Here is a 13958-nt window from a genome sequence, read left to right as displayed (position 1 = left end):
ACAGCTCAGTTAGAATGTAACGAACAAAGTTAAGTTAACCTTTGAGTTATGTAAACAGATATGCTACTTTGGGGTATGCTGTTGAGTTGATTGGATACATTGCCTTTATTGGTGCCAGTAAAAATGACCTAGCTCCCAATTTTTAAAACTACCATTCCCAAAGAAATGGGTAGTGATGGTGGCATAAGGAGAGTTAGTTGGGTTAAGCCAGTGTAACTGCAGGGCCAATACTAACCTTTTGGTTTTCTCATTTGAACATCCCATGTGGGCTTTCTGGTTTATAGATTTCTAATTATGATATTTCTGCCTTCTGTCCCTAAACCACACATCACTCTAGGTTCCTTGGAAAAGAAAGCAAAGAACAGTTTCCGTGACTTCATCCCTGTGGTTCTGAGCACTCGGACACGTAGTCAGTCTGGTGAGTAAGACTAAGAGTAAAATCTTGCCTTGGCGTCCTTGGAAAGGTGGGTTGGATGGTTTTGCCATTGGTGCAAGTAGACGGTTGGAATTTTGCTTCTCTGTGCTAAAATGACAGGCTCCTTGCAGGGACAAGAGAGTCCTGGATGTGGGCAGAGGGATCACCAACAATTTTAGGTGGTTTTCTTAGCTTTGTTAGATTAGAGATTTGGCATTATCTCTTGTTAAGAGCCAGTGATGGGAGCTGGGCAGTGGTGGCACACGCCTTTAATCCCAGCACTCGGGAGGCAGAGGCAGGCAGATCTCTGTGAGTTTGAGGCCAGCCTGGTCTACAAGAGCTAGAGCTAGTCCAGGGCAGACTCCAAAAGCTACAGGGAAACCCTGTCTCGAAAAACCAAAAAAAAAAAAAAAGCCAGTGATGGAAAGAAGAAAGGCCCCTGCCACTCAGAAAGTTTTGATAATATCTATCACATAGGGTGATGAGATTCTCAGTGATCATGAGATAGATCTGTAGCTCCTTTGCTGGTATGGCAGACTGTGATGTGGGAAGCCAGGAGGTCTTCCCTTGAGCAAGAGGAGGAGGTGCTTCCCACTGCAACTAAGAGGAGAAAGGTAGAAAGGCATTGAGTGTTCTGGGCAGCCACTATCACTTTTGATCCACTGAACTTGTCTAGGGTCTAAAGAAGATAGTCATTTCCAGTTTGTGCTCTTTTCTGCTGACTCTCTGCTGGCTCTCTGTTGGCACATAGGACAGAGATGGTTGCCTGCATTCACCCAGATTTCCATGCAAATTGGAAGGAATGGAGAAACATGACCCAATATAGTCAATGATCTGACATCTCCTTAACTGGCACCCCAGCACATGGCGAGCTCTGTAGTAATTGGGGCTTATAATGATGACCCAGAGGCCTCACAAAGTCCTGAAGTGTCCTCTGAATCATCAAAGAGTGATTACATTATGGCCAGTCCCATTTTTGTGTTAAACACATTGAGCTGTATTTGATTCTTTGGAAATTGGTGATTTCTGTGTGATCTCTATGGTGATTCTGTATTAACCATAATATTAGATTAACTGGAACACACTGTTCCCTGCCTGGTCCATATAATGCAAAGTTTAGTGGGATACTTGCTATCTTTAAACACTCTGACCAACTTGAAGCTTTGGTCAAGGATGCCTTTTTCCCTCCAACCGTTGCTGTCTTCCGCTGACCTCACTGGGCTCTTGGGATTGTTGCGTTAACAGCTGGGCTTTGGGAGAAACATGGTGGTGTTGTTTCTAAGGAAGCTGCTAGATCTCCTGTAGTGTAAAACTAGACCAATTTTTAGAATTGTGCTTTTATTGTTAGCAGAGTTAAGGGTAAGTGAGAAGAGAGAAAATAGCCTCTTGGCAAGGTGGCCCAGCAGAGTAGGAAAGATGCTGTTTGTCCCCGGGTGATCAGGAGTGGAGGGGGTGTGCTCTCCCAGCTGCAAGGAACAGCTGCAGTGGATGGGCAGATGGACGAGAAAGAAAACTCCACCCTTGAACTTCTGGCTATGCTGTAGGGGGTGGGATCAGTTTAATGGAAGCTGGCCTGCTGTGTTCTACTGGGACATGCCTGAGTCAGGCTATGTCCCTAGGAACGGGACTCCTTGCTTCCCTCTTAGAGATACTCTTCTTTTGTGATGATTCTGCTTGGCCAGGGTAGCTCTATTGGCCATAATGGTGAATCACAGAGTTGTTGGTTCCTAAGTTGTTACACCAGGCTTCCTTACCTAACCCTTGCCTTCAGCTCAGATGGTCTTTACCAAACAACAGAGAACTGTAGTTCTCTCCTGCCCTTTATGCTATGTTTAGCTCCTGGTAAACACTAGGCAAGAGTTTGTGAAATGAATTCAGGAAACACTGTGCCATGGATGAGTAAGGATGGTTTTTACTACTTCAGAATTGTATGGTATTTTGTACTCTATAAAGTAAGTACTTAAGCATAAAAGACTGTCCTGTAAATATACCACTAAAAACTGACAAAGCCTGAACTTGAACTCTGTGAAATCCTACTCCAGGACAGTTGTATCAATACCGTACTTAATCCCTTGAAGAAACACCTGAAAGCCTTCTGTATATTTCATTCATAGGAAGCATCTGTAGCTCCTTTGCTGGTATGGCAGACGGTGACATGGGAAACCAGGAGGTCTTCCCTACAGAGGAAGAGGAGGAGGTGGCTCCTACCCCAGCTAAGAGAAGAAAGGTGAGAAAGACCCAAAGGGATACCCAGTACCGCAGCCATCATGCCCAGGACAAGACCCTGCTGAGCCAAGGCCGCAGACATCTGTGGCGAGCCCGAGAGATGCCCTGGAGGACAGAGGCTGCCCGGCAAATGTGGGACACCAATGAAGAGGAGGACGAAGATGAGGAAGAGGGCCTGGTGAAGAGAAGGAAACGGAGACGACAGAAGAGCCGAAAATACCAGACTGGAGAGTACTTGACAGAACAAGAAGAAGAGCAACGTCGGAAAGGGAGAGCAGGTAAGGTTGGCCATGGCCCTGCTATCCCTGTTGTGAATTCAGCTGGGAAGCTGCAGGCACAGTGGCATTCATACCACCTCTTCACCAGTATGTGGCTTCAAATCTAGAAGGAATGAATTCAGACTAGCCTACCAGTAAACTGAGGACTTGGAAACCCCTGCCTTCCACCTTCTTATAGACATCTGAAACTGTGGTTTATGCCATGGTAACTTTCTTGGCATGGGTCACTGTTGTACTAGGGAGTTTTGGTTGGCTTGAAAGAGTCAAGTCTTTGGAGAATATAGGTTCTTTCTTTTGTAATCTTGGGTTTTAAAAGGGGGTGGGGCTGGAGGGATGGTTCAGAGGTTAAGCACACTGGCTGCTCTTCCAGAGGTCCTGAGTTCAATTCCCAGCAACCACGTGGTGGCTCACAACCATATATAATGAGATCTGGTGCCCTCTACTGACCTGCAGGTATACATATATGTATATTATGTATCCATGCACTGTATACATAATAAATAAATTAAAAAAAAAGAAAGAACAACCAGGTGTGGTGGTATAAGCCCATTATCAAGCACTCAGGAGGTTGGGGTAAGAGGACAGTGAGTTTGAAGCCACCCTGGGTTACATAGTGAGATCTTGTCTTAAAACAAATAAGGAGGACATTGGCTGCCATACCTGGGATGCCTTTGCTCATAAACTAAAATGAAAAGTAATAGTTTTCTAAAGGCAACAGAAAAACTTGAAATATGTAAAATCTAGTTTCTCAGTTAAAGCCACAAGTAGTTTCTCAGAGTCAGAGTAAAGTTCTGAAGTGACATAGGTGACAGAGTATTTGCTGGTCCTGAGCTGTGAAAGCAGGCAGTTCAGAAAGAAAACTTTCTGTGACCATGTCAAATGCTTTAAATAGGATCATGGAGGGATAGACAAGAGGCTTATACCAGTATCCTTCGTTAATACAGTTCAGGTTTGTTCCCATAGTAGGTTTCTAACTGAACAAAAAGCCCATCTCTGGATTCCATAGGAACATGTTCATCTTTCCTTATTCACTGACCATTTCCCTTGAAGCAGCAATCAGTTGTTTCTTATGGTGTATTCACTCTGAGCTGCTGATAAATATGTATAGTTCCCTTATTATCTAAAGTAAAAGCAGCTCACATTGAGTAGTCAGTAGATCCTGGGTATACTATAATGCAAAGAAGGCTTAACCTCATTTCTGACTCTGTTTAAGTGGAGATATGTATAGGATACCTATCCCTAAGACTCGAGGGTAATTGAGCTCATTTTCATCAACTATCTGAACAAGGGCAATTTTCCCCTTCTTCTGCCAGAACCCAAATGGATTAGTCATGAACGAGCTGTCAAACCATTGGCCTCCACCTCTTGTTGGGATGACGAGAAGCTTTTGTATCACTCAATCCTCTCTAATGAAGGCTGCTTCCCTAGCTTGGGAACTTATCATAGAGTTATCAGCTCTTTTTTATTTTTTATTTTTTTATTTTTTAGGGGGTGTCTCTGTTATGTAGCCCTGGCAATCCTGAAAATCTCTAGACCAGGCTAGCCTTGAACTCACAGAGATCTATCTGCCTCTGCCTCTGCTGGGATTAACAGCATGTGCCACCACTCCCAGCTTGAGTTCTCAGCAGTTTCAATCAGAAGAACCTCTTTGGAGTTGCCTAGTCTTATTTGCTACTCAATACATACACAGAGAGATAAGTTTCCATAGCATCATGATAGGGATTTACTAGCCTTTGCTAAAACATCTACCAGTAAACATAGAGGACACCAGTGATTAAGGTATCTTTGGAGGCAGCCCAGATTGTTGAAAAATATATCATTCTTCTTCTTGGGTATGCCTGGGAACTTTGTGTTGGCACATCTCTTCATGCAGAATTTTTTTTCTTTCTTTTTTTTTTTTTTTTTTTTTGTTTTTGAGACAGGGTTTCTCTGTAACTTTGGAGCCTGTCCTGGAACTAGCTCTTGTAGTCCAGGCCGGCCTCAACTCACAGAGATCCGCCTGCCTCTGCCTCCCGAGTGCTGGGATTAAAGGCGTGCGCCACCACCGCCCAGCTCAGAAATTTCTTTTTAAACTATATTTTTATTAATTGTTTGAGATTTCTTTTTGTTTATGAGAATAAGGCATTAGATCTTCTGGATCCTCTTTAACTGGAGTTACAGATAGTTGTGGACCCATGTGGGTGCTGGTAATCAAACCTGTGTCCTCTGGGAATATCATCTAGTGCTCTTAACCGCTGAGCCATCTCTTCAGCTCATGTGAGAATTTCTTAACAACATTTCTCCTCAGAAAGCTCCAGTTTCCCTTACCTATTTTCAATCTGGCTTTGAGGTCAGTGTCAGAGAAGTAAGAAATGGACAAACTAGACAGACCACCCTACTCCTATCTAACTCTTGTAACCTCCTTTCATCCTGTGCATGGCTCTCTGTCTTTTTATTCTGTGAAAGAGGTAGAAAGACCCATTTCCATGCACCTACCCATTACCTTCACTCTGTGCTTTTGTAGGCTAGCATAAAGCTCTGTTTCTTCTGCAACTGAATATACTACAGTTTGCCCTGGCCTTGGTACATGGAATAGATGGCTATTTTCTTCTTTATTGAACTCTGTAATGTGGTTTCCCCATGTTTCCTGCAGTTTTCACAAGGCATAGTTCTGTTCCTTCCTCTTGCTTTAACCCAAACTTGTTGGGTCAGAAGCCCAGGATTAAGGCTGGGTATGGTGGTATATGCCTTTATTTGCAGCACTCAAGAAGCAGAGGTAGGTGAATCTTCATGAGTTCTAGACTAACCTGGTCTACATAGTGAACTTCAGGCCATCCAGGACTATATACTGAGACCCTGTCTTAAAAACAAGAAGCCGGATGGTGGTGGTGCATGCCTTTAATCCCAGCACTCAGGAGGCAGGGGCAGGTGGATCTCTGAGTTTAAGGCCATCCTGGTCTACAGAGTGAGTTCTAGGTCATCCAGAGCTACACAGAGAAACACTGTCTCAGAAAGCAAAACAAAGACACAACCTAAAAGATACCTGCTGGGAAAGTGAAAATCAGTTTCTTCAATGGAGAAACACTGGATATATCATCTACACTCCAGGGCACCCATGAATAGTTGGGCAACACAAATGAATTTCATGGTTTTTTTTTTGTCTCTCTGGGATTTTTTTTTATTTTTATTTTTTGAAAGGAAGAGAAATAGAAAAATAACATGATGAAGTTGGGTAGGTGGGGAAGATCTGGGGAAGGGGAAACATTTTCAAAATATATTGTCTGGAAAATTTTTAAGTAAAAAAAATCAAGAAAAAAGTCCTGAGTTTGAGTGCTCTTGCTGGAAGTGTCATTAGAGAACATGTAGCACAGTGTTTTTTGGATATACTATGAGGACCCACTAATATACTAGGTGGAAAAGGGGATAAAAGAACAGCTAGGGCTTCTTTCTTATATGCATAAGCTATAGCCAATTCTTCATTCCTTTTTGTCGTTATTGTTGTTTTTGAGACAGGGTCTCTCTCTACATATAGCCCTTGCTGTTTTGAAACTCGCTTTGTAGACCAGGCTGGCCTCAAACTCACAGAGCTCCATCTACCTCTGCCTCCCGTGTGCTGGGATTAAAGGCGTACGCCACCATACCACCCAGTTTTCCAGTTTTGAATAAGGACTCCTACATCTGCATCTGCCCTTGACAATTTCACATATGAGAGTCCATGTCAAGTTTGGGGTGGGGGTAAGTTGAGAACTCTGGGGTTTCAATCCCTTCATTTCACAGGTGGTACAAACTGAGGTTACAGTTAGTTCATAGCCTTGTTGATCTTTTGTGTGCTAGGCTCAGTGTTCAATCTTGCACCAAAGTCATAATATTAATGCCTTAATCTTTATAACGCTTTATGGAAAATTTTGCTTGTATCACCTCAATTCTGCTACCATTTCTGGGACTTGAAATATATTCTCCCCATTTATAGATACGAAAAATGAGGTTCAAAGAGATTATGAATTGCCTCTATTCCGTTGCATAGTTAATGATAAGCCAGGGATACGAATGTACTAGTTTTTAATTGGTTAGGATGCTTGCTTATAAAGCACAAAGGATTGAGTTTAATTGCCAGTACTACATAATCTGGCTGGGGTGGAATATGCCTGTAATTCCAGGAAGGAGGTGGAGGCAGGAGAATGAGAAAGGCAGAGCCATTGGCTACATGTTGAGTTCAAGGTTGACCCGTTACAAAGTGCAGCAACAAACAAGAGAGACCTCCTTGCCAAAATACAAGGTGGAAGCAGAGAACTGAAACCTGATGTTGGCCTCTGACCTCCATGTGCTCACTGTAGCACACAAGTGTCCATACTCACACAACTGCATACATATATATTCATACATACAAGCCACACAACTCTATTGTGAGTACAAGCGAATGTTTTATGTCACCTACACAAGAGGTTTAGGGCAGGTCCTATGGTGTGAGGCTCTTGGTAGTGGAGTTTGTAGCAGGCCTTTTTGAAATTACAATTCTAGACACATGTTGCCTTGTACCAGTGATACCAATGACTTGATTTCCAATCAAGGAAGGTAGTAGCTTTCTGCCATTACATATAAGTTAAGTAGGCCCATAGCACCTTCTGGGCTGGGGAGTTTCTGTTGCGTTGATGTTGGTGTCTTCAGAGAGTGACAAACAGTTGGATGAGGAGAACCGAGACCATAAAGTCAGCTTCTACTTTGATTTTACATCCCCACTGTACTTGACTATTCAGCAAAGCTGCTAAATTGATTTTCATTTTGGAGAAAGAAAGAGGATCGAGAAAAGGCTGAAAAGAGATTCTGGTTTGCTCTGGGCTATGGGGAGAGCGTTTTTTTAAATGACCCACATTTTGAGGGCTAGCCAGATGGGCTGCCCCCTGCTGGCAGTGCTGGAAACTCTCCTACGGGTAGAGGAGGGATTTGTATGGTGAAGCACTAAAGGATGGTGTTCCATTTCTCTTACAGTCATTCTTTCCTGTTTCTTGTTCAGATTCAAAGGCCCGTAAGCAGAAGACTTCCTCCCAAAGTTCAGAGCACTGCCTCAGGAACAGGAACCTTCTCTTGTCCAGCAAAGCCCAGGGGATCTCGGACTCACCAAACGGTTTCCTCCCAAATAACCTGGAGGAACCAGCCTGCCTTGAAAATTCAGAAAAGCCATCAGGAAAACGAAAGTGCAAGACCAAGCACATGGCAAACGTCTCAGAAGAGGCAAGGGTGCGTGGCCACCAAAGAGATCAACATGGGGGGATATGGGCTAGAAAGGCAGACTTTCTACCAGGTCCCTCTGGCAGTAATTTCCTCAGTGAGGGTGAAGGGAACACGTAGATAAGGAAGGTCAGCTACTGTGTATGAAAGTATTCTAGCCAGGCGATGGTGGCGCACGCCTTAATCCCAACACAGACGAAGGCAGAGGCAGGCGGATCTCTGTGAGTTCGAGACCAGCCTGGTCTACAGAGCTAGTTCCAGGACAGGCTCCAAAGCCACAGAGAGACCCTGTCTCGACCCCCCCCCCCCCCCCCCCCGCCGCCAAAAAAAAGAAAGTATTCTAAACTAGTTCTAGAAGGCTTGGGACAGATTCGAGAAGTGGAGACTAAAGTTATAGGTAACTATATGGTTTCACCCCTGATGTCTTTTCCCCAGCCACCTTTGTGTCTCGTTTGAGTTAAGGTGTGGTTAAAGCATATGGCAGGGTGCTAGCCTGCATAGATTGTTAGCATCTAATCGAGAAGCTTTTGTCTGAGCTTAACTCCCCAGACACCAGTCATGGAGCTTTCTGAGACAATCAAGGTAGACTACACCTTGTAGAAACCAGGATATTGTTGAACAGACCAAGGTTTCTTTTTTTTTTCTTTTTTTCCTTTTTTTAAAAGGATTTATTCATTTATTATGTATATAACACTCTGCCTCCATGTATGACTGCACGCCAGAAGAGGGCAACAGATCTCACTACAGATGGTTGTGAGCCACCATGTGGTTACTGGGAATTCAACTCGGGACCTCTGGAAGAGCAGCCAGTGCTCTTAACCACTGAGCCATCTCTCCAGCCCCTAGACCAAGGTTTCTTGAGGGTCCAGGTTAGCTGTTTTCCCTACCCCGAACCCTGTTCCTTTGCCTCATGAGGAAGCCTAGATTGGGTACTCACCAGTTAGGCAGGCAAGCATTCTTTGAATCTTTTTTCAAAATCACCAGTTCATTTGGTTCTGATGTTCATGACAACTGGTGTTGGTATCAGATTCTTCAGGGTACCAGTAAAGAAAAAATAAGACAGTCCTCATGATGGGTGCCTTTTACATTTGAAGGAGGTGAATGTCCAGTGTGTACCTATGATAGGTAGGCATCTGTCACTGACAACCCAAAATCAAAAGGCTGTGTTGGTTAGTTGCAATTCCTACCCTTCTGTCTAGCTTTCAAGTAGGAATTCCTGAATGGTACTAGCAAAGAAAGGGTGGATGCTTGTCTTCCCCCACCCCTTCCTCCTTCCTCCCTCATTAATCCTTGTTGCAGCTTACACAAGGCACTCAAGTCTATTTGCTCATCTTTACAAATGGAGCTGATGCTCCTAGTCCTTTCTGTCTCACAAGGGTGCTTGTGGGGAACAAAGGAGGCAATGGCTCTGACAGGCTTTCATAGCGGTAAAGTGTTCTCTCAGGGTTGGTATGCCTCCTTGCACTTCAGGCAGAGACAGAAATGAGAGAACAAGAAGTACAGCATGATTAGCTGGCCTGGTGTGGCAGGATGTCCATTCCCTGTAACCCGTAGATTATGAGAAAGATAGGAGCCCACTGAAGAGTACAGAAACCTGCTCTGCATGAAGAGCTTCTTTCCTGTTGTCAGTCTTTATTTCATGTATGTTCTTGTATCATGTATGTACACACATTCAGGTGTATAAATGCAGGTTCATGCCACAGCACAAGTGTGCAGGTCAGAGGGCAACCTTGATTGTAGGTCTTTACCTTCTACCTTATTTGAGAAATTCTCTTTGTTGTTTTCCTGCTACATATACAGGATGAAGTAGCATAAAATTTTCTGTCGATTCCTCTGTATCCACCTCCCACCTTACCCCAGAGTTCTGGGTTTATAGGCACTTGTACCACAACTCCAGCTTTGTATGGGTTCTGGGGATTCAAACTCGGGTCCTCATGCTTATATGGCAATTGCTTTTACCCACTGAGCCATCTCCCCAGGCTCCCTGTTGTCATTCTCAATCCCTGAGTGCTTCTTAGAGGTAGGCACGTGGATTGTAGTCATGTAAAGGACTTGTGTGAGGTGACTCAATGGTCTTGCTTGCCAGTATCAGGATGTGAAACAAATTTGTCTGCCTCAGGAGGAGCCCTGGTTGTCAGTGTGCCTTGCCATCTTCAATAGGTGCTTTCTGCCTATTTCTGGGACATCCCTGGCAAGTGGGTAAGTAGGCAGAAAACACTGCCACCTTTAAGCAGTTCTGAGAGAGGAAGAGGTCCCAGGATCCTGCCCTCTCCTCCCCTTCTTTTCTGGACACTCAGATGGCCCCATCCCACACAAAGGTAGCCAGCCGCTTGACGCTCAGCAGCGCACTCTTATACCTCTGTCTGGTTGTTCTGTCTGGCGAGTGTCTGCTAAAACGTTCTCCTGGAGAGGGTTTTGTCTCTCCCCAGGGCCTCCCTTCCTCCCTCCTGCTTTTCTTTCTCTCCCAGTCATCACCACCTGCTCCAGTTGCCCCCATGGCATGGGGCTTTGTAGTAGGAAGCAAGGCAGGGGGAGGGTTGGGGGACGCTCCTGCATCACTAAAGCAGGGCATTGGCCAAGGGCTTCTTCCCACAGAGGCTCAGAGCCAGGGGGAAGAGGAGGGGGAACAGGTCCCCCTACTTGTTCTCATTCCTCCCCTTCCCAGGCAGCTTTCTTGCCTGCTCTAGCAGCCTGGCCTCCAGAAAGAAACTTACCCTTTAGAGCCTGGCTTAGCTTAGCAAAAACCTATGTACATTGCCCTGTATCTTCCAATCCTGCCATTGTATTCTCCATCTTCCTGGTGGTAAAACAGTATCATATCCTCATGGTTGGTGCTTTCTTGCTAGGGATTGTACCCTTTTGCTATGGAAACTGGTTATGACTTCTCATGATCTTCAGATTCACCAGATGGCACAGATTCCCTGGACCTGCATGTTTTGTCTGTTAGTGTTCCTTTCTACACTTTATGTAACTTCCTAGGTAATTCTTCTGACTGCTCAGGGCTTTCTACATGGAAAGCTTGAATCAAGTAACACATAATTGTGATTGATAAGGTACCCAGCTCAGATGTCAGTGCTGGAAGCAACAAAAGAGAAGGTGACGGTGTGAACTGTCCCCCTAAGGAGCTTAAGAACTAGATAGAGAGCCAGGTGTAGAGGGTAAAGAAAAGTTGCTTGATCCCTGAGTTGGAGGTCAGCTTAAGCAATGTAGTGAGACACAGTCCTAAAGGACATTTAAAAAGGAAAAAAAAATAACCTTATTAGGGGATTCACAACTTACCCATAGAAAACAGCAAGAAAATAAGGAAGTAAGGTGTCAGACTATGTGATTCTAAGTAGGCTCTGGATATACAGAAAGAGGGCAGGGGGCTAGAGCATTGTAGAATAATGTAGCAGACATTGGTTAAGTGAAATCTCAATGCTCTGAGGGTTTTGAGTAAACACACGTGTTAGCTCCATTATGGTGTAACAGATCACTCAAAAATCTAGTGATTCTGCACAGCAATAAGCATATATTGTCTCATAGTTTCTGGAGCCCAGAAATTGAGGCGCAGCTTAGCTGACACCAGTGTGGAGTTTTACATAAGGTTGCGGTCAGGTGTTAGAGCTACCTCTAGACTGGGTAGATGTGCTCCCACTGTAGTGCATACATGCGGCAGGGGTGATGATGCTGGCTGTTGACAGGAGGCCTCTTTTCCTTTCCTCATGGATCTCCTCAAAGGGCTGCTCACTTTCCCCACAGAATATGAAAGTCACGTCCCACCCTTTGCAGTCTCCTATTACCTAGGTGAGCCTTATCCCATGTGGGAAAGGAGCTTGACTGTTGGGGTAGGGTTCTCAGTCCGTCATGGTGGCCACCCCTTTGTCTTCTTTCTGGCTTCTAATGGATTATGTCTCTCTTGTATGTGGGGTATACTTAAGCCCTGCTAACAGCCCTCAGGGGTTGTTCATATCTTAGGCTTGCAGCTGCGTGGAGCTGAGGATGCTCCCACTTTTGAATACAATGGTTCTTTGAATACAGTTACTTCAACACAGTTATTCCTCATCTAGAACCTGAGTTTGAGGTGCAAGTGACCAAGGAAAGCACAGGATAACAAGCAATAGGAACCTTCTGTGTACCTTCAATGGTGGGGGCAAATGGAAGCACCCATGGGTCACTTCAGAGGACAGAACTCTTAGAACATTTGTAGCCCATACATAGCCTTTGTAATGGTCATCTCAAAGGCCTTCCACGGGAGAAAGTAAGGCTCAGAGGAGTTAGGCTGTGCTTCAGGTGTTATAACTAGTGGATGGCAGGAGCAGACTTCAAACCCAGCCCTGTCTGGTTCCAGAGCCCACAGTCCACTGCCCTGGGTGGGCCTGAATATAATCTTAGGCTGTGGTATGATGAAAGATGGGAGAAGCCTGCGAGACTGGATATGGGGCAGGTTTATATGATAAGAGTGAAGGTATTGAAAATTGTGACTAGTCATACTTCAGTCTCTTGTGTTTCTTTGTTCTTCTCATTACTTACGGACATTGCTTATCCAAAACCTCAACAGCAGGTAGAAGAGGCTTGTCAAGTGCTTTAGAGAAGATGGCCCGTCTCTGAAGTAATAGGAGCGGCGGCGAGGCTGCGTCCCCAACACCCCAGCCGCCTGCCCGGCTAGCTTATGCCCCAAAATAATTACACAGACACTGTATTCTTTTAAGCACTGCTTGGCCCTTTAGCTCTAGCACTTACAGGCTAATTCTCACATCCCGATCAACCCATCTCTAATAATCTGTGAGAACCGGTCTTACTGGGAAGATTCTAGCCTAGTCCATCCTGGGTCGGAGCTTCATGCCGGGAGCGGGGCATGGCGTCTCTCTCAGGCGTCTGCTCCTGAGAGGAAAGCTGTCGAGACTCTGACCTCACTTCCTCTTCCTCCCAGTGTTCTGTCCTGTTTTCTCCTCCCACCTATCCTCTAACCAATAAAATGGGCCAGGGCAGTGCCTTTATTAGCCAATGACCTTCCTCCATCACGTCTCTGCCCAATTTTCAGTCCTCCTGTCATGCCATGGTTTATGGGGCCAAGGATCTTATATCTTTAATATCCACTCATGGAAATGTAGAAGCTTTCCTCACTTTGAAAATAACCTCACATAGCTAGTGACTAGCCTAGCCCCAGTCTCCATCTCGACACTGGGCCGCTTGGCTTGCTGTCAGTAAAGCACAGCATGAAAACAGATGTCGTGAGGTGGCTTTGGCAGCCAAATGGCGCGGCCATGATGAACTGGGTATGCTGCCTGGCCTGACCTAGAGCTTCATTTCTTCTTTCCAGAGCAAAGGTCGTTGGAGCCAGCAGAAGATGCGATCTTCTAAATCTCCCACTCCAGTGAAGCCCACAGAACCATGTACACCCTCCAAGTACCGAAGTGCTGGCCCAGAAGAGGCCTCAGAGTCACCCACTGGCCGACAGATTCCCCCAGAGGCTCGGAGACTCATAGTAAACAAAAATGCTGGTGAGACCCTCCTACAGCGAGCAGCTCGCCTGGGCTATAAGGTGAGTAAGGTCTCCCTGAGCAGGCAGGCAGTGACAGGATGCCGTTAGCCTGAACCTCAGGGAACAGCTATGCCATTGGCTCCTCTGGGGCCTAAATCTGCCTGATCCCCCTCTACTGTCCACATGCCTCTGAGGCTGCTCTGCCCCTTATCTTATCTCAGTATATGGGAAGGTAAGCTCAATGAAAAGTCAACTCAGGATAAATGTAATTAAAATAGTAGTGCAATATCATCTGCTACATCCCTAGGCTAAAAAGGAGATTTGGCATTTTTATGTTGTCTTAATTTCCTGAGTAGTGGCTCTTCCAACC

At 45.2% G+C, this 13958-nt stretch overlaps 1 protein-coding gene across 1 annotated transcript in view; it reads left to right on the top strand.

Moving 5' to 3' along the window:
* The window catches only part of LOC121441068 (BCL-6 corepressor-like protein 1), a 66486-nt gene that overhangs the window by 33525 nt on the left and 19003 nt on the right, over positions 1-13958 (top strand). The window contains exons 6-9 of the mRNA XM_041642203.1: positions 338-418; positions 2530-2919; positions 7910-8133; positions 13427-13648. Of these exons, the coding sequence (XP_041498137.1) occupies positions 338-418; positions 2530-2919; positions 7910-8133; positions 13427-13648 (917 nt within the window). The remainder of the gene's footprint in view (positions 1-337; positions 419-2529; positions 2920-7909; positions 8134-13426; positions 13649-13958) is intronic.

This window comes from Microtus oregoni, unplaced genomic scaffold (genome assembly GCF_018167655.1).
Source record: "Microtus oregoni isolate MIOR12 unplaced genomic scaffold, Mior012 000073F_001, whole genome shotgun sequence".
In the NCBI taxonomy this organism is placed as follows: Eukaryota; Metazoa; Chordata; class Mammalia; order Rodentia; family Cricetidae; genus Microtus; species Microtus oregoni.
The sequence above is the reverse complement of the archived record's forward strand: the minus strand, read 5'-3'. Positions and strand labels throughout refer to the sequence as shown.